Here is a 27,135-nt window from a genome sequence, read left to right as displayed (position 1 = left end):
TTCTCATCAAGACTGCATTTATTTGATCAAAAAATACAGTAAAAACAGTAATATTGTAAGATATTACAATAGAAAAAATAAAAGCTATTTTAGTATATTTAATATATTCCTCTGATGGTAAAGCTGAATTTTCAGCATCATTACTTCAGTGTCACATGATCCTTCATAAATCATTCTAATATGCTGATTTGCCGCTCAAAAAACATTTCTTATTATTAACATCTTGAAATCAATCGTGCCGCTTAATGTTTTTGTGGAAACAGGGATACACTTTTTTTTAGGATCCTTTGATGAATAGAAAGTTTAAAAAGCAGAATTTATTTGAAATATAAATCTTTTGTAACGTTTATTTACTGTCACTTTTGATTCATTTAATGCGTCATTGCTGAATAAATTTAATATTTTCTTTAAAAGAAAACTCATACTGACCCCAATTTTTTGAACAGTAGTGTATATGAAACTTAATATTACATCAATATGGAAAAATGAATTCAAATAATGACATGATGGTCAACTTAAAAAAAAACGAAAGGGAATATATATTTGTGCCTGTAAATATCTAGTTAGCTCAAGTGCCTCAAACAAAAGATTTGATGCTGCTAACCTGTCAAACGTTTCAACCTACTAAAACCTGTTCTTCCATACTTCCAGAAAGTGCATAAAGCCACCCAATAATTATAGAACTGGAGATTTCAGTCCACTTGTTTTTGTGAGCAATATGAACAGACACCAAGCTAGAAAGTCATGCTTGCAATACGCACATATGTTCCTGAAAAAGAAGGTGATGAGAACACCTTGTGCTGTTTCTGTACTGCATCTGTCTTACATAGGCATTTCTCTCTCTCTCTTTCTCTCTGTTTGTGTTGTCCCTCTGTAGGCTGAAAGATGTTCTCGTCTGTGAAGGCCTTTGAGGGGCAGCATTACTCCACCCTCAAGAGGCAGTGTCTACAGAGTGGAGCGCTGTTTGAGGACCCACTGTTTCCGGCCGTGGACGACTCGCTCTTCTACCTGGGTAACAGGATTGGCCGCGTGCACTGGAAAAGACCCGCGGTCAGTCCTTAGAACTCACCGTTTACATTTGCAATTATTCATTTAGCAGATAGCAATGTGAATGAGACAAGGAGGCCTGCAATGCTTGTGATTCCCAGGTTCCCAAGAGGCTCTTAAGCAGATTCCAGGTTGGAAAGATACTGATTTTGCTTTATTAAACCTTTAAACCAGAACCTTAAAAATGAACATATTCATTCATTTCCTTTTAAAGTAAATCCATTGACATTATTTAGGCATAATTCTACCATATATGTTTTGCTCAGCTTGTCTGGTGTTTCTGCTACAGGAATTATAAAACCTACAAAATGAGTCAAAATGACCTTACCGGTTGAGCTGGGTACAAAATGAATACTTTTATTCAGCAAGGATGCATTAAATTAATCAAAAGTGACATAAAAGACATTTAGAATGTTAAAAACATTTTTCTATTACAAATGCTGTTCTTTTAAACGTTCAAGTCATCAAAGAATATTGATGATATATCATACATCACGATTTCAAGCAAAATATTAAGCAGCTCAGCTGTTTTAAACATTGATGATATGTTTCTTGAGCATATTAGAATGATTTCTGAAGGATCATGGGGCACTAAAGACTGGAGTAATGATGCTGAAAATGCAGCTTTGCCATCGTAGGAATAAATTACTTTTTAAAATATAGAAAAATATATAGAAAACGGTTATATTTCACAATGTTACTGTTGCTATATTTTTGATCAAATAAATGCAGCCATGGTAAATTAAAGAGACTTCTTTCAAAAACATGAACCAATCTTATACTGACCCCAACCCAAGACAAAACAAGTTTGTAACCACTTGCTAATTCTGCTTAAATGACTAATACATGCTTAAATATTGAATGCATTTCATTAAATGTAGTTTACAGTTGCAAAAATATATGCATGCTTTCTTTCTTTTTTCTTATAGTCATGCTCAAACAAGATGCTGAGAAATTTTAGAGCACAGCACAGATGTGCTAAAAATAAGATTCTGCTTGTTATCGAGCAATATATATGTTGATCAGTAACATATCGTTCGTGATTCATCATAAGTATAATTAATAATCTGTGTTAGTCAAGCCAAGGCAGAAGGAAAGGTCAGCCTGAGGCATTCATCCATAATGGAGGTCTGTCATCCATCATCTGATGACACAGAAATTCCAAAACTAAATTACAGTTTTTGTTTTGTTTTGGACTTTGTTTTTCTGAGAATTGTTACACAGGGTTGTTTTTGACCATACAGTGTCAATGTTAGTCCACAAGGACACATTAGATCTGTAAAACCTCAATGGCTGCGGGGAAACAGCCATCAACAGGCTTCTTGAAGCATCATGATGGTTTTCCTGTGCTTCATTACTGAGTTAACGATACATTGCAGCTTCCTAAAAAACTATCTGTAACATTTCGAATCCCAGAGATGCTAGGAATGTGATACTCCCCCCCTGCGCCTGTCTTGCCCAGGGGCATACTAAGTGTCAAGTCTGTCCAAGTCAATTATCCCTTTCTCTCACTCACTCACTCACTCCTGGAACGATGCCCGACCCAGAATCTCATTCGCACTTACGCTCGCTCAAACACACGAGCGAAATGTTCCAGTGAAGGGGCGTCTGAATTGCACCAACAGCAGCTCCTGTGGCCATTAATACAGGTTATAATTGAAGTCAACACTAAGATTGGTACTGTCTGTACCACAATTCAACATTTCAAAGGTAAAATCTTCACCTTTTTAATGATCTCAGGAGCAGCAGCAGGGAATGTGGGAATACAGGAATCAAGTGCAGACAGTGCAAATATAACATTCATTGTGTTGTAGTGATACATAAGACCTTAGAGACTGACTAATCATAATCAGACTATTTTTGCATCTGGATTCCTGCTTCTTTTTTTTATGCTAACGGGACTGTGAGGAATATTTTGGAATTTTGAGATTTTATTTACTTTATTTACGGTTTATTACGGTTCTGTCAAGTTACTGTATGTTTGTCTTGCTACACAATCTATACTTCTTCAATCTATCCCTTTTTTATTACTTCTGTGATGTGATGTATTTCAGTTTATATGGTGGTATTATTACTGTAATTCTTATAAAATGACTGCATTTACTACACCAACGTTCAAAAGTTTGGGGTTGGTAAAATGTTTTGATGTTTTGGAAGAATCCGCATAAGCTCACCAAAGCTGCATTTATTTGATCAAAAATACAGTAAAATGACTAATATTGTAAAATAGTATCACAATTTAAAAGAACTGGGCCCGGTTTCCCAAAGCGTTCTTATCTCTAAGTAGTTCTTAACCTATTCCTTAACCTCTCTCTTAACCTTATGGGACGGTTCCCGAAACGTTCGTACGCTAAGTATATCTTTTGTAAGTCACACTTTCGTAAGGTTGGTCTGGACCATTCGTAGCTCTCTCTTAGCGTTGTTGCAGGTCTAAATGAATATAATTCTGAAGTTTTAATACACCCAGACAGTATTAAATTAGGCTAATTCAAGTGTTTTCATGCAAAGAATAAAATTGTCATTACACTGATTGTTGTTAGATTTTTAATTATATTATTATACAATATTATTAATTGAATTAAAACGCTTTTTTTAAAGGCCAGTGAAAGCATAGGCTACTGTCAGTTAAGTCCTATTCGGACGCTAATATTGTTTCTCATGGGCTCGTCCGGTATTTTAAACATTTACAGGGGTAAGTCGGTGATTTTAGTGCCGTCCGAATCCATAATATCAGTGGCCAAATTAATTTTGGCCCTGGCAAAATTAGTACCTTCTGTTTTTTGACAAACAGGTCGTGTGGTAATTTAATTGCCGTCTGAATCCACATCTCCGAGTTTACAAGAGATTCAAAATTCATGGTTTAAATCCTTTTTGATCACTGCCGAGCACCGTACGCAAGATGTAAACTTTTATTACTGAAATTCTGGAAAGTATTTACACAAGAACAATATTTCATCGCAGCTCCACCTCAGCGAACAAAAATGGGAAAGAAAAGGCGGCACGTAAATTTTTGAAAAGGTTATTGTGGCAGCAATAGGCTATATGTTACAATTTTAAAATATGTAGGCTACGCTTTTATAGGCTATTATAGTTTGAATTATTTTTTATAATATCCAATAATCATAATAAATTGAAATTTCAACTATTTCTGAAGTGCTTCTTTTATAAAGATGACCGCTTTTTCACATAAACAGCCCCTGCACGAGAGAATAATTGATTCTCGAGCCATCGATTTCAAACAATTCAGCACCATTGGCACGGACAGCGCCTGGTCACGTCCCACGTAAGAAGGTATATCTTAAGCGGCTTCCTAAGGTATAGTTCGGGGAACACACTTAGGAAAATAAACAAATTTGGTAAGATATATCTTTCGAGTCTTCTTAGCAGGCTAAGAGTGAGCGTTATCGGGAAACCGGGCCCTGTTTTCTATTTTTATATGTTTTTAGAATGTATTCCTGTGATGGTAAAGCTGAATTTTCAGCATCATTACTCCAGTCACAGTGTCACATTAAACATCATAAAAACATTATTTTTCTTTGGAATAACATGTGGATAAACCATGCACAATAAGGCAAAGAACATGTATTAAGAAAGTAAATGGTGTCAATTTTAATTCCATGTTGACTTTAAATCACTCAACATCAAGGAGGAGCCTAGTGATTTCACACATTGACATGTTGTTTGTTGTCCCTGAACTGTAAAAATGAAATGCTCCTTACTCTATCCGTGTTTGACGTGATTGAAGACATTGCCACAAATCACTCTGAATGAGTAAACGCCATTAGGAGCTTTAATGCAGTTCACCGCAGCTGCTTCATATTTCACTGCCTTTCCCCCCTTGGGTCCTTGATCACGCTTTTTTAACCACTTACCATTCCTCACTCCCACCCGCTTCCTTTTCTGCCTTCCCTCCTGCCATTTCTGGCCACTTCTACTCTCCAGAGAGAAGAAAAACTATGTTTTATGAGTTGAAGCCAGTGGAATGGGTGATAGACGGTCATTTATCCAAACTGTGGGCTCGATGGTGTCTGAGTTTGTGTTCATTGATTCTAGGATTGTTCTGGCTGTCCGATTTGTCTTCCCTTTCAAAGCTGGCCAAGACAGAGTCAGTATGACTCATATAAGTGTGTGAACTCTCAATACATGAGATAATGCGAAATAAGCGGACACACATGAAATTCCAAGCCGCAGGAGAGGGTTGCCCCTTGGATGCCATTTTGGTCTATGATTAAAAAGTGTGTGTGTGTTCGCAGAGGTGGCTGGAGGGCTGAGCTATAACTCAAATGACCTTGCACTCGAATCAGTCAGCTCACCCATCCTCTTAACACACACACACACACACACACACACACACACAAACAATACTCCATAATAGCTACCAACCCACAACACTGAAAAACCTCCTCTGAAGAGCATTCACACACAAACAATGTCTTTTCTTTCTCTCTGTCAGTGTCTTTGTTTCAGGGTCCTTTGTTCCATGAGTGAACAGGGGAGACAATGGACTTGTGAAGGATTTTGAGATATTATGTCCATTTTCAGGCTTTTTAGCTGTGAAGGTAATCACAAAAAACTGAAAAGACTAAATGCTCGTCAAATAAAGATTGATGTATTGCACGCTAGAGACAAATGGTGTTGTCTTGGCCCCTGTGACAACAGGGGCCTATTAAGATTTTCTATAGGTTAGCCTGACTGGAGGTAACTTATAGTGAGCTGCCTGTTGTAAAAAAACTAAAAAACATTTTAAGGCATCATAAGGCCCCAAAAAAAGAGACTATTTTTTATATTTATATTTATATTTAGCTTTAATACATTTTCATTTCTGTTTTAGTATGTCAACTTAATTTTAGTTTGTTGCCAATGCAACATTTCAAATTTTTAAGTTTAACAAAAAATGTTTTAGGCTTTTCATCAAAGATTTCTATTGTATTTTATTTCAGCTTTATTTTACTTTTTTTAATAGTTTTAGTATTAGTTAACAATAACAACATTGTAGTCAGTATCATTATATTGCCTTCAAAGATTATGAACTTGGTGAAAATGTCTGTTCCAACCAAAATGGATGTAAAATGTTGAGGGGAAAAAATCATTAAATACTGAAAAAATAGATGAAAGCAGTTAGCATGATTTCATTACCATTTATGCAGCCTATGATGGCATTAGCTTAGCAACATGCTAATGCCAGAGTGAACAGCTGTATTTGTACTGCCTATGTAAACAGTCTAAATATGTCATATCTTGTTTTATAAGCTATATTTCAGTTCGGATACCGCCTTAGATAGCTATGTTTGTACAGAGTAGACAGCAAGGCAGCTCATTTGATTTAGAGCTGTAAAATACCTTTGCTTGATGGTTTTTGCTTAGCTATGTCTCTTTTTTCATGTGTTTTTTTCTTTCGCTCAAATGCACACTCAACTGACGTATATTAGACAAGTGTTTTATTGATTAATCTGAAGTCAGAGCCCTTTTTAAGGTTTTAAACAGATTTGTTAGATTCATTGCTGCTCACTTGTTGATCAAAAATCTGAATCCTAAAGAACTGTCAGAAATGAGAAAGCAGCTATGAATCATTGATATTTATTCAGATCAATGAAACTCAAAATGATCTAGCATTGCTTTTAAAGGGACAACAGTGGCTTGAACCAGTTCGCCGCACCAAAACAAATTTGTATTCCTGTCTGTTTGAATCAAGCTTTGACTGGATAACATTCTGTAATGACTGACAGAGTGGTAATATCAGAGGATCTGATGGAAAATCAGTCATGCACTGTGAGTGTACCAAGCTTTATATGCAGGCCACAAACAAAAACAGAGATTCAGTGTCGCGCGTCTAGGTTTCTTGGCTCTGAAATAGAGAAGTGTGTCTGGCGTGTGCAGTGTGTATGTGTTTTGCCTCATCAATTTGAAATCATTGCACTTCGTTCTCACAGACCATGGGGGCATGATGACATGTCTCATCTCTAGTGGTTTGCGTGAGTTGTTGAGGAGGTGAGAGAAGCCCAGCGCTGAAAGAATGAAATGTTGCTGGTGTGACGTGTGAGTGCTGGGCTGGATGTGTGCCGGCTGGGTAGCGAGGAGAGTCCTCGCCTGCTGAGCTGTGGAAATGATTTCGGATAGCACAATGTGAAAGACAAATGAGTGTTGTGAGAGGACTCGGACTGTGAGAACATGTATTTTATACCTCAAGAGAACAACCGAACCAGGAGGGGTGTCATGCTCATATGGATTTTTAGTGCATCCTGGCTCCTTAGGCGAAATCAGACACTGTTCTAGTACATTCATTCATTTATTCATTCTATTAGTTCAAACGGCTAAAAATGGCTTTTTGTATGAATGGGCCATTGCATTTATCTATCTGTCATCTGTCTGTCTGTCATATCTATCTATCTATCTATCATTCATCCATGAATCTATCTATCCGTCTGTCTGTCTGTCTGTTTTCAGAAGAATCAGCTTTTAAAAGGTATTACAGGTTTGTTAGGTGCTTAATAAAGCATTTAGTCTTTTACCAGGGCTCATTTGTGGCGGTTCCTCTGAGAGATCTCCAACACGGAGGCAGAATGAGCTATAGCCTGTGAGTTGCTACATTCCCCTCAGCTGCTGTCACTGTGCACTGTGTCACTGAGTGTATGTCAGCTGTTTAAAGGGACCCAGACCTTTACTTTTAGGTCACTACAAATCTCACTCCTTCCCCGTTGTTTCTGGGCTATGTGTGGTTGTGACGAGGCCGGTGCAGAGGTGTGCTAGATGCTGTCAGAACAAAAGTCATTTGATTTATAACAGCTTTCAGCGCTGCACTACTTCATCTTCATTCATAACTATTATTAAATTAATTAAAGAGCCTGTGCCCTGCTTCTGTCTTTTTCAAGTACTTTTTGTGTTTTCACCTTTTCATTAATCAAAATGAAGGTATACTATATTTTTTGGACAAAGTACAAACAGATTTGGACAGATTTACTAACAGCTTGCACCAGTGCAAACCCTCTTTTGGTGTCAATTTATTTTTTTTACTAAAAACAAGCAGTGAAACATTAGCACTGAAAAGGTGTGGACAGGGTTATTTTTGCAACTGACCTTATTGCATATGCATTTGTAGGAGTTTCCCTTTCAGACGCAACATTTATGGGAGGAGAGTATTTAAATGAATCATGCAAGGTGATTTACTAAGGTTTGCACTAGTCAATTTACTGGTATTTGCACCGTTATTTAACGACCAAAAAAAAGCATGTCTTGAACCAAAAGCTAATTTGTGCTGCTCTTGGTAGATTGTGTTCATTATGGAAATGATCCGGCTGTGTCTGTGTTCATTTGCCAGTAGATCATGCGCAGAACTTTCCACTCCCATCCCATCCCAAATTTTTTGGTTTTGCGCTCTTACGCTCTTACGCAAATGTGCCCTGTTTAGTAAATCTGGCCCATGGTCTTTGCAGTCTTTCTTAAAATATATATTTTAAAATATCTCTCTCTCTCTCTCTCTCTCTCTCTCTCTCTTTGTGTCTGTTTCTCCATCAGGAGCTGTGTGATGATCCTCACTTGTTCGTGGATGGGATCAGTGCCCATGATCTGCACCAAGGGCAGCTGGGAAACTGCTGGTTTGTGGCGGCCTGCACCAGCTTGGCTTCCCGAGAGTCTCTGTGGCAGAAAGTAAGTTAGTGGAGTGTGTAAATGTGTGTATATCCTGTATGTAATGTTCCCTCTAAGCTGCGACGTTGCTCCTGCACCGACGGAAAAAAATCCAGAGATACCAAAATATTTGGCATTCTAGATAATATATATATTTGGGATTTCTTGAATCAGAGCTAGATGAAGGAACAGCATTTAAAATAGAGTCCATCTTAAGGTCCATTGATTTTCAGTATAAGTGCAACTATGGGAAGATTGTGTGGAAATACTCAGGATTGATAAATTTGCAAGATAAGGAGAGCGTCCTTGAATATGGAGGCCATTTAAATAATAATAATAATATCAATATGTTAAATTATATGATAATATAACTTTATTATAGTATTATTTAATCATAAATTATTGAAATAATAGTTATTAAAAAATAATGTATGTAATTGTTACGGCTAAGGTGGTTGAGATAAGGCGCACAACGATGGAGATTCGATAAAAGACTTTAATTCAAAAATTTGACCAGGAAACATAACCACACATCAACTTAAAGTAAATGATACAAGACATGGAACAGGAAGAAACAGAGGGCTTAAATACACAGAGAACATATCAGGGAAACAAGACACAGCTGGGGCAAATTAACTCAATGACAGTAACCATAGAAACCAACAAGATACAGCTGAACCAAATTAACTAATGAAGGAGTGGCAAGAAACTGAGCAATGAACAGAGGAAGAGCATGCAGGTGAGGGCCAGGGAGGATGATGGGAAATGTAGTGACCGTGACAGTAATGTAATGTTATTTTATTATTTTATTATTATTTTGCTTGGCAACCAAAATGTATTATCATATGTAAGTCAATCTACAAATATATTTTGTACCGGTTTCTGTGTATTATTCCATGTGTATTTAACTGTTTAAGCGTAATAAGCAGGGAAAAATAACTCAATTTAGTACTGAGAGGTGGCTTTATGTGCTCACACTTTGGGTGTGAGTAAAATTATGTGCGAAACGCGCAATCCCACGCCGAAATTCAAGCCCTGTAACACCAACAATATTCAATTTTGCAAATGAAATGAGTAAGTGAGGAGAGGCGGGTTTATGTGTCTCGCTGTCGGAGAGATCATGAGAGAGCGAGAAAGCGCAGCTGGTATCGTGTATCTATTCTGTGGAAAACAAGTATCGGAAGCGTTTCAGATATTTCAGTATCGAGATGTATAGAAAAATCTATATTTCTGACAACACTACATTACACTTAGTTTATTATTCCAGATGCCTTTTTAAAAGACTACAATTGAAAAATGTATATACAGTATTATATATAAAATTCAACCCGCCAATGTGGCTAGTAGGAATGACTGCTTTACACGCCACTGCTAAAATACACCGGCATTTGGCCGGTGTTGATGTCAAGCCTTGTCTGTCAAAATATGTATATCTATATGTTATCTTGTATATTGAGTGTGTTAAGCTGTAAGTAAAACAGTCTCTATGTATAAGCTCTATTAGCAGCTGTAAGTTGTAGGCTGCCATAGGAGCTGTGTGCTCTGTTAGAAACCATTACCTGATGATGGTTAAACAGGGGACAGATCTGCCCACCTGTGGCTTCATGAATGTACACACACACACACACACACACACACACACACACAAACCTTGTAGTCCCAGCCGGTACTACTGTAACTGCATCTCAGTTCCTGTTTGTAGCTTTGGTGGTGGTAGACAGGTAAAGAGTGCTGTTAATTAGTCCTAAATGTTAAGTTTCAGTCTCCCTGCATCCGCCTCAGGGTGTGAGGTGTTTTCTCCTGCCAGGGGAAACATTTTCTCTCCCCTAGAAACACACATCACCATGAAGGAGGTGACTTATGGGGCTTTCCCATGTGACACCTCTCCCCCGTCCTGCCATTTGTTTTCCTGACAGGGTCGGGCATTGATAAATGAGAGTGTGTGTGTGATACTATCTATGCCCTGTGTCTTTGTAGCAACCTTTTATCCCACCCAATCACATGCACTCAGCACGGATACATCCTCAAGGGCAGTGGCTCGCAACCAGGGGGCCTCAGCAAACTTCCAAGGCGGCCACAAGATAACTTAAAATAATTCAAAATAAACCAAACCAACTCAAATTGAATTCACACCCTCAACTTTTCTTTTAAGAACCAGTATTACCACAGTCTCTAGAAAAACCTCATGTAGTCTCATTATGAAAGTGTAATTTCTAAATCTGGAAAAGTCTTGTAAATTAATAAAATCTTATACATTTGTATATATTTTATAAATATACATATATATATATAATTATTATTATTATTATTATTATTACTTTTTTTTTTTATTCTTATCCTTAAGTTAATCCTTATCCAGAAAATCATGAACAACTGGAAGAGTCATGTGGCTTTCGAATATTGTTGCGGACATTGGGGCGCCTCAAGGACACTACCATCATAACCCAGGAAAGTTATTTGCATAAATTATGACTACGACTACTAAAAGCACAAGTTTTGCTTTTATTCATGAATAATTTAGATTTTCTTGAATTATTAGTGTGATTTATAGTGGGTTAACTCCATTACAGTCTCATCACAGTCACAAAAACAGCTAAACATGAACAATCAATCACACAGATACAGCTCATCAAATTGCATAAAATGTTCACGACTTTGTCATAACTTTATAGGTCTTTAGGAACATAATTTTATGGTCTAACTACTTAAAGTACTAGGTCTAGGTTAAGCAGACCGATAAAGCTGTCGTACCCTTCAGGTTCTCTCACTTGGAGATCTGGAATTCAATGGAGCAGTCGATGCTCTCCGGATTCAAGCCGTCTTCAAAAGCGAACAGGAAATACATCACCTTACGGACTTTGGCCAGCTCGGCTATCCTCTCGCCGAACTCCTGGGCATCAGCCTCGTAGCATTGGATGAGATCGTCGTCTGCACTTTTCCAGAAGAGCCCTGTCGGTTCGAGGAGCTGGCGGGTCATGAGATAGGTGAGGTCGGGCGTCCAGAGCTGGGAGGTGGCAATGATGTTGAGGCGGCCAGGGGTGGACATGCGGATGTTCCAGCGGGTGAAATGCAGGGCCTGTTCGGAGAAGTCCAGGCGGTAGACGTGCTCGCTGAGCCTCAGTAGACGCTCTCCGTCCTGGCGTTTCTGGCCCCGCTGCTGCAGGGACTGTACGCGCAGACGCATGATCTCTGTCAGCTGTGTGTCAGGGTTGAACATCAACTCAAGAGACATGTTCCTAGTGAAGATGTTTTGAAACCTGACTGCAAATTTCTTCTCCTTAGGCTTGGTATCCACCGCGTGACCTCCTCGGCTCTCTGCTGATGTCTCCTGCCGTATACGTGCCACAATGAGCCTTTGCGCTCTGAAACCAACTTATTTCACACTGGGAGTTTTTGTTTAGATGTTTGTTGCTCTCGGCAACAGCAATGCCGGGTTCAAGAGGGAATTTGAGACATCTGTGTTTGCTACATGTGTGTTTGTTTCACATTCACCTGTCCATAAAGTTTACCTCGAACAGGAGCTGATTCTGTTAGAGGTTAACAGAACTGTGCGCTGCAGTCAGTATCACAGTGTCCAGATAATGGACCTGCTCCTCTTGGAACAATTACCACACAGGTGTACTTGAAATCTAATCTCTGTCCTGTCCCAGAGGACTCGCTCAGGATGAAAGAGATGTAGTTCTGTTATACAGCCTCCAAATCACCCTGGTGTCCTACCCACAATAGACTTTGCCATTGAGGAAAACCTGCATCTACCTGCATTTATGAACATTTTAAATGATCCATTAAATATTACACTGAACAATATTGGAAATTCATCTGGTTTAGTGTTCATTTTTATACAGTTTTTTGGTGTTGCTGTCATATTATTTCTTTTGATGAAAATATAGTTTAAAATTAGTCAATATTTTTTCATGTCATATTTAATTCATTTTAATCCATATTCCTCTGACTAAAATTTTAATTAAGTCTGCGAACATATTTTGGTCAACGAAAAATAACATTCACAGTAGTTGACGATTAAATAAAAAATGAAAAAGCACACTGGAAAAAAAAAAGAAGAAGAAAAAAAAAAAAATATATATATATATATAAACATTAAGAAAAAAATTATAGAAATGACAAAAGCACATAACACATTTACTAAGACTTAAACTAAAATTTAAATTAAAACTGTAAGTATAAAAATAAAAGCAAATTTTAAATATTAATAAATACTATAATAGTTTATAAATAATAATAACTACACTAAATAGGTCTGTGATTTGTCACCACGTTTAGTAAACTCTACATGTCACTTCTGTGTGTTTCAAGGTTATTCCAGACTGGAAGGAGCAGGAATGGGATCCAGAGAAGGAAGACTCTTATGCTGGAATATTCCACTTCCGTTTCTGGCGGTTTGGGGATTGGGTGGATGTGGTGATCGATGACCGTCTCCCCACAGTGGACAACCAGCTGGTGTACTGCCATTCAAATGATAGCAACGAGTTCTGGAGTGCCCTTGTGGAAAAAGCCTATGCCAAGTAAGCAGTTCAGGCAGCAGACAAATTAAGAAAAAATATATACAGAGATTAACATTAAAGTGTGATGACAGTGATGCTGAATTCTTTCTCTATACCAATCAAGAGTTTATGGTTGCTATGAAGCCTTGGATGGCGGGAACACGGCCGATGCCCTGGTGGACTTCACTGGTGGTGTGTCGGAACCTATGGACCTTCTGGAGGGCCAGTTTGCTCAGGATGAAATCGGCAGAAACCAGCTCTTTGAAAGAGTGCTCAAGGTCCATAATCGAGATGGCCTTATCAGCTGCTCTATCAGGGTGAGAGATACAAACTTGCAATATAATCTGCGCAAGTCTGACTATATTTATATTTTATTTTATTATTATAATTATTTTAGTACATTTTAATTAAAACTTATTATTATATTTATGCCCATGTTAATACATTGTGGAAGCCCAGAGCACATTTTGTACATGTTATTGTCTCATGTGTCTCACGTTTGTCAAGATTTGTATTCAGACACTCATCCATCTATTAATCCATCCAGCCATCCATCATTTTTTCTGCTCTCATGTATTTTCTTTCATAAAAGTATACTTTCTCAAAGTCAAAGCAATCTCTGATTGTGTGTGACTTGCGTACCAATGGTCTGTGAAAATTCATCTTTATAGATGAAAGGTTTTTCTTTCTTTTTTTCTTTTTTTTATAAAATATCAAAGAAAATGCCTCTTAATACTTGAGTCCACTAAGAGAACTCCATTGTGTGTTAGGCATCATTTAGGAATCAATTTAAACAGCATTATCTGATGTACCAGACAGGGTTATAATTTAAGCAGATTGTCTGGTGTTCATAACAGAAGCAACTTTATCAAGATTCACTTTATATTCAGGGCTTTTGTTTTTTTTCTTTTTGATTAACATCACTATATTTCCCTGTACCATCAAATAACGGCCCATGTTTTTATAATCGATAATTCACAGACAGTGATTGTGCTTGCATTCTAATCAAGGGTAACGATGATTATGCTTTAAGATAGACTTTATAATGTCAAGTGTTCAGCAAACTAACTGAAATTTGACCTTTGGTGTGTCAGGCAACCACAATAGAGGACATGGAAGCAAGACTGGAATGTGGGTTAGTGAAAGGACACGCATATGCGGTGACCGACGTTCGCAAGGTTCGACTGGGACATGGCCTTCTGGCGTATTTCAAGTCAGAAAAGCTACAAATGATCCGCATGAGGAACCCGTGGGGCGAGAAGGAGTGGAGTGGACCCTGGAGTGACAGGTGAGACTGCCCCCTCCTGGATTGGAGGTCGTATAGCATCTAGACCATATCGTATAGCAGGTTTCCCAAACTGTGCTTCATGAAACTCTTGGGGGGTTGTGAGTTTACGAAAAGCTAATAATTGATTGATTAATTAATTTAATTAATAAAAAATTGTAAAATATTTTTTTTATTTGTTTACCTGTGTTTCATGGGACGATTAACCAACATCAGAGAACCGAGAACATGCAAAATGTATTGTAAAATTATTGAAATATTAACATAAAATATCAGAGGGTACTTCAAGTAAATATTGTTGGTCAAGGCTGACATAAAGTTTGGGACTCATTGGCGTATGGTGTCAACAATAATCAACAATGGCTTTTTTTTCTTTTTTGCCATTTTTATGACAGGAAATGTTGAGAGATAAGGGAGATAAGTTGCAAGCCAGACTCAAACCCAAATTTCCCACATGAGTGCCAAAGCTCAATGTTTCAGAGCACTTGTTTTACGATGTGGCATTGTAATCAGACACTTCTTACACATCTTCCCAACAGTCAATTCTAAATAATCGCTACAAAAACAGTGCAAGCATGTACAGAAATGATTTGTCTTTTTTGCCTTTTCTACTCTTTTTGCAGTGTTGTGCTATACATCCTCAGAGACTAGAGAAAACCATTTCTCTCCCTCCTCCTGAGATGGTTTTATTATAAATAACACATAGCCGAAGAGTCTATTCTTATCGCTGGCTGGTGTGAAATTGAGAAATCAAGCAAGGCAGGCTGGTACTGTATAAAATAGCAAGCAGCTGTGATTGAAACGCAGAGGTCTGAGGGTGTTTAGACATCCACCTCCTTTCATTTAAATAACTGTGTTGTCGCTTGTTTGATGACACCTACCCTGAATATCCACCACTGCAGTGAAGAGCATATTATTAAAGTAGGGCTGTGTAATTTAAGAGACGAAAATCTTGACAATCCTTCTCATCACTCTTTGTTGAAGTGCTACAACAGGCAGGCTTATATTGGCCTCTGAATTATTTACTGGCTAGCCAGAAGAATCTTATTGAGGTGAAAGTAATCTTTCTTAATATTTCTGCTTGATGAATTATTTATTCAGGGCTTGATTAGAAATACCATACTTGGTGAAGTGCTCTATTTTTTTCACAGCATCCTAGAAAATATTAGTTGATGGTTATGGACACAGGCTGTCGTCAGTGTATATAGTGCTGTCGTGTGTGTGTGTTTATTTCTCACAGTCTGGTATACGCCGAGTAATCACTGGTCTGTTTTGTAGCTCAGAGGAGTGGAAGAAAGTGAGCAAGAGTGAGAGAGAGAAACTGGGCGTCACTGTTCAGGATGATGGAGAGTTTTGGTGAGGCTTGCTCTGATCTTACCTTCTAGATCAGTCTAGATCACTGTCTCTGATCAGATGGGTTCCAAAAGTTGAGACCATTGTTTATTATAATAAAATATTTATCAAATTATATTATATTATATTATTATATTATATTTAACACTTTACAATAAGGTTAAACTCCATTAACATTTATTACTTCATTAGGTATCATGTACTAACAATGAACAATTTTTTTACAGCATTAATCTAGATCAATGTTAATTTATTTATAAATATACTATTGTTGAGTGTTTATTATTATATTATATTATTTAACATTTTACAATAAGTTTAAATTCATTAACATTCATTACTCCATTAGGTATCATGTACTAACAATGAGCAAATGTTCATTTATTTATAAATATGCTATTGTTGAGTGTTTATTATATTATATTATATTATATTATATTATATTATATTATATTATATTATATTATATTATATTATATTATATTATTTAACATTTTACAATATGGTTAAACTCATTAAAAAAATGTACTCCATTAGGTATCATGTACTAACAATGAAACATTTTTTACAGCATTTATTAATCTAGATCAATGTTAATTTATTTATAAATATATTATTGTTGAGTGTTTATTATATTATATTATATGTATTATATTATTTTATATTATTTAACATTATTGTTGAGTGTTTATTATATTATATTATATTATATTATATTATTTAACATTTTACAATATGGTTAAACTCATTAACATTTGTTACTCCATTAGGTATCATGTACTAACAATGAACAATTTTTTACAGCATTTATTAATCTAGATCTATTATATTAAATCTATTGCCCTTTTGCTTTAAAATCTGATTTTATTAGAGAAATCTCAAGAATCCCAGGTTTATGACTGTTGTACACCACTGCATCTGATAAACACCTAAATTCTCCAGTTATCATAAACTTCACTTCCCTTGCTGGCTATAAACTGCATCACCAGGATGAACTTTGAGGATTTCTGTCACTACTTCACCGACCTGATCCTGTGTCGACTGATAAACACATCTTACTTGAGCATTCATAAGACCTGGGAGGAGGAGGTGATGAGGGGTTCCTGGATCCACCGAGACGACCCGCTCCGCAACCGCTCCGGAGGCTGCATTAACCATAAAGCCACTTTTCTGCAAAACCCACAGGTCAGTGTGCCTGTGGGAATGTGCCTTGTAAAATGTTGTTCTTGTCCCGGTGGCATTTAAAGCTTGCGGGTTTCATTGGAGTGAGATATCGCATGTTTCTGCCCACAGTATGTTTTTGATGTGAGAAAAGTGGAAGATGAGGTGCTGATCTGCCTGCAGCAAAAGGAACGCAGAGCTACTCCTAAGGAGGGCAAAGGCGAAAACCTGGCCATTGGATTTGACATCCATAGGGTACAGAATTACATGCACACATAAATATCTTTATTTCACATTGCAGCACATTACAAGCCTTCACATCTGCCTGTCATATTGTATAAGAGACTAAAGCTAATGCTGTAAGAATGAAAAAATAAATTAAAATGGTATTTTATCAGTCCATGTAATATTTCTGTCTTCATTAAGCCTCTTTCCAACCACTAGGTGGAGTTGAACAGAAAATACAGAATGCACACAGCTCAGCAGAAGGTCGCAGGGTCGATCTACATCAACTCTCGCTGCGTCTTTCTGAGGAAAGAGCTGAAGGAGGGGCGTTACGTCATCATCCCCACAACCTTTGACCCTGGTCAACAAGGAGAGTTCCTGCTCAGAGTCTTCACTGATGTGCCTTCAGACTGCAAGTAAATTAGTTTTCTGAGAAAATCAACCTGCACTGCATCGTCCTATTTAACACTTTGCCATATTCTTGTTTTTATTTCATGTACAGTTTCAGTTGAAATATGTAATACATAGTGGACATGTACCTGGCAGTGTTATTTTACTATTATTTATATTCTATTATAGTTAGTGATAAACCAAAATTAAAATTCTGGGCCGAAACGGAAAAATTCAGGATGTTAAGTGACTTTTTTTTCTCTTTTCTTTTTTGTATAATTGTATTAATATTAGACTTTTTGATTAATTACAATTTTTGGAAAATGAAAATGAAGTTAATTCAATAATCAAATTTATTTAATAATCAACCCTCAAATAAAACTGAGTTTAGTAAAATATAATGGATATGTAATTCAGTGCATATATTTAGCAAAATGCTCTTCTATAGGGTTATTTTTTCTATCTAACTAATGAGTTTATGGACATTGAATAGCTTTCTTGATATAACTAAATCAACTGTAAATGTAACATAAAGTGACATTTTTTTAACCGACAAGCTGTTTTGACGTCTTTCCCTAGTTGAAAAACTGATTGAGCGATTACATGAGACAGGATTCATTTCAGTAATTTGTAATGTATCTTTCAGCTTATTGGATGGCAGGAGCCCTGCTAATGTTGAGTGAAGTTTTGTATATACTTCACCAGAAAACAGCACAGAATAACATATTTAATTTAAGAAACCAAATCATTACCAATTAAAATCAAGAAATGAATACTGTCAATCCACAGCTAGTGTCCACACAGCTGACGTGTTTAACTGTTGTAGCTTATCCACGTGGTGTGTGCGATATAGACAGTCATTGATACACAGTCAAAATGTGCCATCGGAGAAGCGATAATTAAACATCTGTTTCGCTCACTGATTTCTGCTCTCCAAAACCATTTCGGCCCGAAACTGAAAATAGCTGTGTGTTTTTTTTCGGACAAAATTTTTTGGTAGCCGAAATTTCGGTAGCATCCCTATTAACAACACTGGTACCTAGCCAGAAAGGCTCATATCATTCCTGCTTGTGTTTCCTCAGAGAATTAACACTGGACGAGCCTCCTCAGACATGCTGGACTGGGATTTGCGGCTACCCTCAGCTGGTCACCCAGGTGCATGTGTTAAGTGCCGACGGCTTGCAGGGCCAAGATGCCAATGGAGGTATGCCTACTATTTCTATACAAGTAACAAATATATATATATATATGGGCTTTCGCACCGGGTAGTTATAGGAACTCAATTATTATAGCTAGCCACCAGGGCGGTCCCCTGATAACTAAATTTTCTCCTAGGGCCATTTTCCTGGTTGCATTCGCACCGCCAGTAGGAACTCTGAAGTGATGTAAATGACTGGAGGATTTGAGGATGCCGTGATCGGAGCTGTGTTTTTGTTGTGTGTCATGGGGTTCGCGATAATGGAGATGGAATGTAGATGTGCAGTGCAGTGCTACATATCATCAAGGCTGAGAAAAGAACACTATTACCTGTCATTGTTTTCCATGTTCGTGGAGTTAGTTTGTGGAGTAAGTATAACGGATGTAGGTCAATAAGAGCTGTGCGTGTAAACCTCACTCCCCTGCCTTCAAGAGGCTCACCAGCGACTGACACTAGTGGCTGTGATCTTTACCGTCCTTGTTAGCGCGCGCGCCTCCCACGCCGCAGACCCCAGTTCGAATCCCGCTTGGAGCGGGTCGAGTGGGGCCGGTTACATTTGGTGCCGTGACCCAGGTGGGAGTAAGGTTTAGGGGGGTGAGTGTAATGGATGTAGGCCAGGAAGAGCTGTGCATGTAAACCTCACTCCCCTGGCTTCAAGAGGCGCGCTAGCGACTGACACTAGCGGCTGTGGTCTTTAGCGTCTTTGTTAGCGCCATCCTCTCACACCAGAGACACCAGTTCGAATCCCGCTCGGAGCGGGTCGAGTAGGGCCGGTTACATTTGGTGCCGTGACCCGGATGGGAGTGAGGTTTAGGGGGGTGAATGTAACAGACGTAGGCCAGTAAGAGCAGTGCGACTGATGGTAGCGGCTGCGGTCTTAAGTGTCCTTGGTGGGTGCCTGTGTTTTGTAAGGCAAAAAAGCTCAGTTAGTCTCTCCAAAAGGCATTCCTAAAACTAAAATTCGTTTCCAATTCCTGTGTTGCAAACACGCCAAAATTGGATACCTCTGCCAATAGACACAGGAACTATGAAAACGTTCCTCCGGTGCAAAAGCCCCTCATAAGTGTGTGTTTAGAGACACATAAAATCAATAGCTGAAGATCAACACTATTAATCTACCTTGATAAAAGTTGCATTTATGATTTCTCTTCTTAATAAAAGGTCTTGCTTCTGGATTCCATTGATGCCCTTGAATTTGAATGTGATAATACTAATAATAATTTGCATAGTTGATTTCTCCCCATAGACCCTGAAACCAGTGCTCTATAAACTGCAGTCATGTACAATTTTAAAGGATAGTTCACCCAAAAATGTTTTCTGTCATCATTGAGTACAGACTGTAAATGATGAATTATTCCTGTAACCCATTACAGATTCAGATTTTTGTGATGCTTAATAAGTCTGGAGCTTTTACACATAGAAATCTCTTTTGACCGCACACAGAGCTGCACCGCTTGATCTCCCACAAGACACGCTCTGACTTCTACACAGGAGGTACTGATATTAGCAGCCACTAGCATCTCCTTCCCCTTATAGAAATGTGAGCATGTTACAACCTTAATTCCAATTCTGTGTCTAAATCTGCCACACTGTATCTCATTTACTTTAGTTCTAGCACAGAATAGTGAAAGTGACACATTTGTCATGCAAAATGAAGACTCATTTTTAACTTTGTGCTCTAGAATCTTAAATTCTCTAGTGTCAGTCTGTGCCTTTGTCTTTTGCTTCAGTGTTTCTCTCACCTCAGCACTCTGGTTCTGCATTTACATTTATGTTCTTAGTGATTTTTTTTTTTTACCAAAGTGTATAATGATAAAGTGTACAAATCACAAAATATGCTAAGATATTCCTCAAAAAACAAAATGAATTCCACAACAATTGCAAAGTTATTACAGTGAGTTAATGAAGGCTTGGTGTTTTAGGAGTTGGGGACTGAAGTTTTGTGTGAAATTTGTCATAAATTAATGAATGAAGCTTTGGTTTGACATCAGAGTACAGTGTGTTTGGTTGCTAAGAGAAAACTGGTGTTTTCTCTTCCTGAGTTGTTTCTTAGCTACACTCGTAAACAGGTGGAATTCACAGTGATGATGTAAACATACTGTAATGTTAAAAAAAGACCTGCTGGGAGAACTGGGTGGAACTGAACTCATATTCGGACTTAGTGCTTTTTTAATTTATTTTTCAATCTCTGACTTGTCTGTATTCAATGCATGGCATTGTATTTGTTTCTTTATGGTGTATTGAAATATATAATTTTCTTAATCATTATTTTTTTCTAAAACATCCAAAGAACAAGATACATTTATTCTAGACTTGCAATATAAATATACACTAACATTCAAAAGTTTGGGGTCACTGAGATTTTTTTATAATGTTACAAAAGATTTCTATTTCAAATAAATGCTGTTCTTTTGAACTTTCTATTCATCAGAGATGTAAAAAAAAAAAACTGTTTTCAACATTGATAATAATAAGAAATGTTTCTTGAGCAGCAAATCAGCCCATTAGAATGATTGACACTGAAGACTGGAGTAATGATGCTGAAAATGTATCACAGGAACATATTATATTCTATAATATATTAAAATAGAAAACAGTTCTATTAAATTGAAAAAAAAAATTTAAATGAGTATTGAAACTAAAATTAAGAACATATTTTGCAGCGTGTCAGTGGTAGAGGCAGCAACTGTATGTACTGAATCCTGACATATGAAGTGTGTTGCTTATACGTTTTTTTTTTATGTTCTTTTTTTTAGCCTCTGACCCATATGTGATCATCACCTGTGAGGGGGAGAAAGTTCGCTCCCCCGTGCACAAAGACACACGCTGCCCTAGTTTTGATATTAAGGGAATATTCTACCGCAGAAAGCCAAAGGAAGGCATTCACATCGAGGTGAGTTGGAAGTATGTAATTACTTCTCTTCCTCCTTCAGTCCTTTTCACCAACTGCTACAGATCACCTGATCTGTTCCCCTTACCTTATTTCTGCTTTTCTTCTCTGTTTCTCCTGCTTAACCCCTCTGACTGCTCCTTGACGAACTCAGATCTACAATAAGAATGTGATTGTTGACACCTTCCTGGGTCAGGTGACCCTCTTTACTGACCCTAATGACCGGCAAGAGCAGCACACGGTCTACCTTAAAGACAAGGGTAGTCGCCAAGACAACAACCTTCCAGGCACGCTGACTGTGCGCGTGATCACCTGCACCACTTTAACCAACATCTGATCACAAACTAAATGCAGCCTGAGCCTCATGCATCCCGCCACTTCACACTTTCAGCTTGGTTTCTTCATTCACCCTCAATGCCTTTAGCACTCCTCTTTTTTTACAGTAAAGAGTTAGTTCACCCACCCCCCAAAAAAAACCTGAAAGCTCTGTCATTATTCACTTTCATGTTGTCCCAAACCCGTTTGCTGTTATGTTTTCTATAGATCAAAGGATAGTTTTGTATAATCCTCACAGTTGGTAGTGACCACAGTAATCCATACAGCAGATTCCGAGTCTTTTGAAGCCATATGATAGCTTTATGTGAGGAACAGACTGAAACTGAAGTCATTATTCAGTGATAATCTTCTGCTCCAGTGATCTGTAAACTTGAGAACACCTGTGAAATTGAATCAGTGAGTTGAACTTGGGCTGTGTCCGAAATCGCCCCCTTCTGAAATCAGCAGCTTTAGTAGTAAGATGAAAAGATCTATCTTCAACACTGTCATGGAATATGTATAAACTTTTAATAATCAATCTAATAATCTATTAAAAAGGAATTTATACCTGTATGATATTACGCTGTATCCACATTGGGCCAGCGGTTTGGAAAATGGATGGATCTGCGGGCGCCATCTTCTGGCAAGATGCTGAAATTCATTTGACGCACGACTCTCACAGTGCATTCTGGATATTCTCTAGCCGTTTAGCGTACATCGGCTGTACACTCGTTATTGCGGTGCATTGTGGGATTGAATGAGTGGACTCTTTAACGTCCACTATGGTTTCAGACACCACTACAAATGGCTGTCCCCTAAAATAGTGCCATATTTAAGGGTATAGGGAGTGATTTTTGACACAGCCTTGTACATTCTGATTCATAAACGAATCATCATCTTTTGAGCCTGTTAATTTCAGTGAACCATTTGATCTGGTTCACAAATCAGTTCTTGAGTTCTCACTTAATGACCACTGATCCATGATTCATTGATCCGTTTTCCATTAGTTCTTAATTTAACGGTTCACTGGAGGGGAAGATTATAGGTGAATAATGAATTCATTTTTTTAAAGTAAAGCTATCGATTCTCTTCAGAAGACTTTGAAAAAGTTGTATGGACCACTTTTGTGGTGTTTGGAGTTTGACAGCATGTTGTGTGGAAAATAGCTACTGTACATAAAGATTAAAAAATTATGATTTTGTGTTCCACAAAAAACAGCATATGGGTTTATAACATGACAGTGAGTAAATTCTCTGTGAACGATTCTTTTAATACCACCCAATCATGATCTGATCTTGTAATAAAGGGCTATGCATTGTGTTTGCATGAGCAGCTGAGGTGGTCTACGGTAGAACTAGATCCTTAAGGAGTCCTAGTCACATGATCGGCCATGCCTCGTCTGCTAGATCACTGAATGCAGCCCAGCCCGGGGAAATGATTCAAATCAGTTTTTTTTTCTTTTTCTTGTCTCTCTTTCCATCCCTTCTCTCCTCCACGCATTCAGTCATCACATATTCAGTCAGTGTCAACAGTCAGTGCCCGTTCACACAGCTTCCCTCAAGATGCACAGTGACGTGGAGGTCCACCTGCTTACAAAGACCTTGATCTTTAGCTAGACCTGATCAGCTGTCATTTAGCTGAAAGATTTCAGTGACCGGTGGGCCGCAACAGGCACCTCTTCAGATTCTCCAGGTCAAGTCGCTTAGCAACAGGAGTCTGGATTAGAGCCTACCGGAGCATGAAGGCGAGTTCTACTCTTCCCATTGGACTGGTACCAAAAGCCCACCCGAACTATCTGCCGTGCCATTTTCTGCCTGAAAACATGGATGGGCATTACAAAATGCCGGGGGGGTTGATGAGCATTTCACCTTTGTTCACCATTTGATATTGTGTGTTAGAGTGTGTGTGTGTGCGTGTGCGTGTGCGTGTGTGTGTGTGTGTGATCCACTAGCCCTCAAATATAACCTAAGGACCAATAAAAGGTTATGCACGTTTAAATCAAAGGGAAAACTCTATCAGTGCTAGCGGTGCTCAAAGGATGAAGAGCAGGCCTTTGGACCCACAAATATCTCTGGGTTTACCTCACTCTTGCTCTGAGGATCGCGAGACTGTAAAACAAGGATTTGTCTGTGTCTTAATGACTTTCTAGTCAGTCTCCTGCCAAACAGCATGTGCCATTGTTTGAGATTCGCAACAACTGCTGCACGATTGCATTAACGAACATTCTGTACTTAAGAGAAGATCCTTGTTTGTTTTTTTTCTCTCAACCTCTCTTGAAAATGAGGAACTACACCTTAACTACAGACACGTGGTGAATTTCATCACCAGCTTTGTGTCCTTTCCAATGGCTAGTTGTGCTGTTCCACCAGAGACTGCTACAGAACTCTTTGTGCACTACAATGTCTTGTTTATACTTCATCCCAAGATTTCAGTCAATATAACTGAGTTTTGGAAAAAGAAATAAGTCCACATCAGTCTTTTATCATGTTTGGGTATGTTTTAGCATCCTCTGATTTGAATGTCAGCGACACTGAAAAACTTTTTTTAACCACAGTGGCAAAGCATAAACTTTACTACATTTTATTAGAATTAAAATAAATAAATGCAGTTGCCAATGTGGTAAGAGGTTTTGTTTTAAGGATGTTCAAATTATTCTAGACAAGACAAAAACACTGATTAAGAATGTGATTTCTGCAGTGTTGAGTTGAAAATTTGAGGATTTATCCCTTCATAACTCATCTTCGCCAATTTCACTTCAAATTAATTAATTTATTATTGCCTTTGAAGAGTTTTTGTTACATTGTGTACATTTTTTTTCATTGCAATAGTTACCATGAGCCTGTTTGCAGTTTTTACTATTTTGTGTCTAAAATGTAGCATAAGAATCTCAAACATTAGGTTAAAATGACTAATGTTTATACAATTTGTAATGTTTTTAAAGTTGAGCCAGTATTGATACTCAAACCTAGATGAGCAAGAAAAGGAGAGAAGAGAAACACCAACAGTGTTAAATACCAGGTTTGAACAATGCAGTGCCAATCAGAGTAACAAGAGATGACAAGATCACGCTGAAGCCCACTGGATTAGCCAGTGTGGCACACCAGAGACAAAATGATCTTATTCAGGGATGAAAGAAGCTTTTTCTTTAGCTCCATTACATTTCAGTTTTTATACAACCAGACTGAATTGGAAATCCCCAACAATAGCCCAGTCATTCTTTTACATCATTTGTGCCTCCACAGGCCAGATTATGACGGTTAAACAGGATTTAGCAAGGAAAATTTCATGTCTGTGGAAGGATTTTACTTATCTCCATTTTGTCCTGTATGACTGACTGATTTAGATAATAGAAAGCAGTTTGTACTGAGCAGAGAGGTGTTTGATTGAAAGTACAAGTTCAAACAGCAAACCTTTGACATGTATGGTTTAAGTTAGCCACCTTGTTTTTGCCTTTTAGATATGGAGACAGCAATTTTGCTCAGATGTGAATTGTTTTTCATGTTTGTTTCCATGAAGTCTAACCCTGTGGTTCTGTGGCGCTATCAAAATATTGCTCTGTTTGTTTGAGCAATCCAACCAGCAGCATTGGCTTAACCAATGGGGTGAGTTTGGGGCAGGGCTATCTGTTTATCTGACCAATGGCACATGAGGGGCATGTTCTGGAATTTGTGCAGTTTAGTTAGATTATGTGCGCAGAAATTACACACTTTATACCATTTAATCTGACTAAACAAACTAATAAATAGCCTTAAATCTAGTCAGTTTCTCTTTACCTGTTTACCTGTTCTCTTTAGACAACAAACCTTTCATTTTTCTTTTACTTTGTTTCATCCGAAGCTTAAATTGTAGATTTTGATTTGAATGAGAATGATGTGAAAGATGCCAGGGTGCCATTTTCTGTCTATTTTGCCAAATAACATATGTGGCCAATGGCATATAATAAGAACCGTTGAAGTTCAAATGCCTTGTGTAAAGATTTCTTTGTATTTTTGATCAATTATTTGTATGTTTTCTTTAATTCATTTGAATTTTCTTTGGCCCTGGCCATATGGCAGAACGACAACGTTCAAATGGTCTTAGAAGGTCTTGGTTCACTCAGATAGTGGTGCATGCTTCAGATCAAATAGAGGAACCTTTGCCATGTTGTGTTGAGTGGATCTTGATGCTGCTTCCATGCGAAAGTGTAATCTAACATTGCATGAGGGTTTGTGTTTGTTTACAAACAGGATTTATACACACTACGGATTGATACAGCAACCCAATGTTTGCGCAGCTAATTCAATGTACGTATGAAGGAAACAACATTTGCAGAGGATGCCTAGTTTCACTCTCTTGCATAATTTATTCACAATCTCAACATGTATTATGTCTGTGGAGAATTTTAACTGCTTGTAATCACGAGGCAAATTCAAATCCTTTAAAGCACTGGCATTGTTTCGACTCATATGATCACGTGAATGACGTTCTTGAGTGTTTCTGCTGACCGTTACTTGCTCTCTGTGATGTTACTGGCTCTCTGGCCTTGACTGCTGCATGTACTTTGGCTGAGTGAACCTCTTTTCTTTAACACACGCCGTCACAAATACTGTCATGCCATGTCGGACTTTCTCTAGGCATCTTGATAGAGTGCAGCCTTAATAACCAGTGAATGCTTGCGGAGAGAGTGAATCCTATAGCTCTTTTTCATTTTTTGACATGGGTCAGATGTCCAGAGAATGAGCTTGTGATACTCTTGTATTTTTTCTGCTGATGTTGAACTTGAAACCGACATATATATATATATACATAAACAGAAATACACAAAATATCTTGCATGGTATCATTCTATGAAACATAGCTGATATTATCTTTATAACAAGTATCTTTTATCAGCATTTTATACTAATTTGTTTACTGTTTTATATCTAGCCATTGAATCTTGTGTTCAAAAAAACAAACAAACAGACACAGACATATATACTATTATCTTTACTGATTGTAGGGTTTCTGTATCTTTTCTCTGTTTAAATGTGTTTTATTTTGCGTGTAAGTCTCTCCTGGGTTACACTGTGGTTATTTGATATACTTATTTGAAGTACTTTTTTTTTTCTTTTGTATTTTGTCAACTTGTGGCATGACTTTGAAATAAAAGATAAAAAAATATATT

At 37.7% G+C, this 27,135-nt stretch overlaps 2 protein-coding genes across 2 annotated transcripts in view; one reads left to right on the top strand and one right to left on the bottom strand.

The window, feature by feature from the left end:
* The window catches only part of capn5b (calpain 5b), a 32,434-nt gene extending 5,303 nt beyond the window's left edge, over nt 1-27,131 (top strand). The window contains exons 2-13 of the mRNA XM_084387789.1: nt 878-1,050; nt 8,560-8,691; nt 12,985-13,193; nt 13,297-13,489; nt 14,267-14,460; nt 15,736-15,813; nt 16,800-16,995; nt 17,104-17,226; nt 17,416-17,612; nt 18,669-18,790; nt 21,541-21,677; nt 21,829-27,131. Of these exons, the coding sequence (XP_084243915.1) occupies nt 886-1,050; nt 8,560-8,691; nt 12,985-13,193; nt 13,297-13,489; nt 14,267-14,460; nt 15,736-15,813; nt 16,800-16,995; nt 17,104-17,226; nt 17,416-17,612; nt 18,669-18,790; nt 21,541-21,677; nt 21,829-22,011 (1,929 nt within the window). The 5' untranslated portion in view covers nt 878-885 and the 3' untranslated portion in view covers nt 22,012-27,131. The remainder of the gene's footprint in view (nt 1-877; nt 1,051-8,559; nt 8,692-12,984; nt 13,194-13,296; nt 13,490-14,266; nt 14,461-15,735; nt 15,814-16,799; nt 16,996-17,103; nt 17,227-17,415; nt 17,613-18,668; nt 18,791-21,540; nt 21,678-21,828) is intronic.
* On the bottom strand, nt 11,435-12,053 carry ompb (olfactory marker protein b; the record flags this gene model as incomplete). Its single annotated transcript, XM_084386423.1, has 1 exon — nt 11,435-12,053. The coding sequence occupies exon 1, from the start codon at nt 11,900-11,902 to the stop codon at nt 11,435-11,437; it is 468 nt and encodes a 155-aa protein (XP_084242549.1). The 5' UTR covers nt 11,903-12,053.
* Nucleotides 27,132-27,135: the final 4 nt, after the last annotated feature.

The sequence above is a fragment of the Rutilus rutilus genome (genome assembly GCF_951802725.1).
Source record: "Rutilus rutilus genome assembly, chromosome: 18".
Classification (NCBI taxonomy): Eukaryota; Metazoa; Chordata; class Actinopteri; order Cypriniformes; family Leuciscidae; genus Rutilus; species Rutilus rutilus.
The sequence above is the reverse complement of the archived record's forward strand: the minus strand, read 5'-3'. Positions and strand labels throughout refer to the sequence as shown.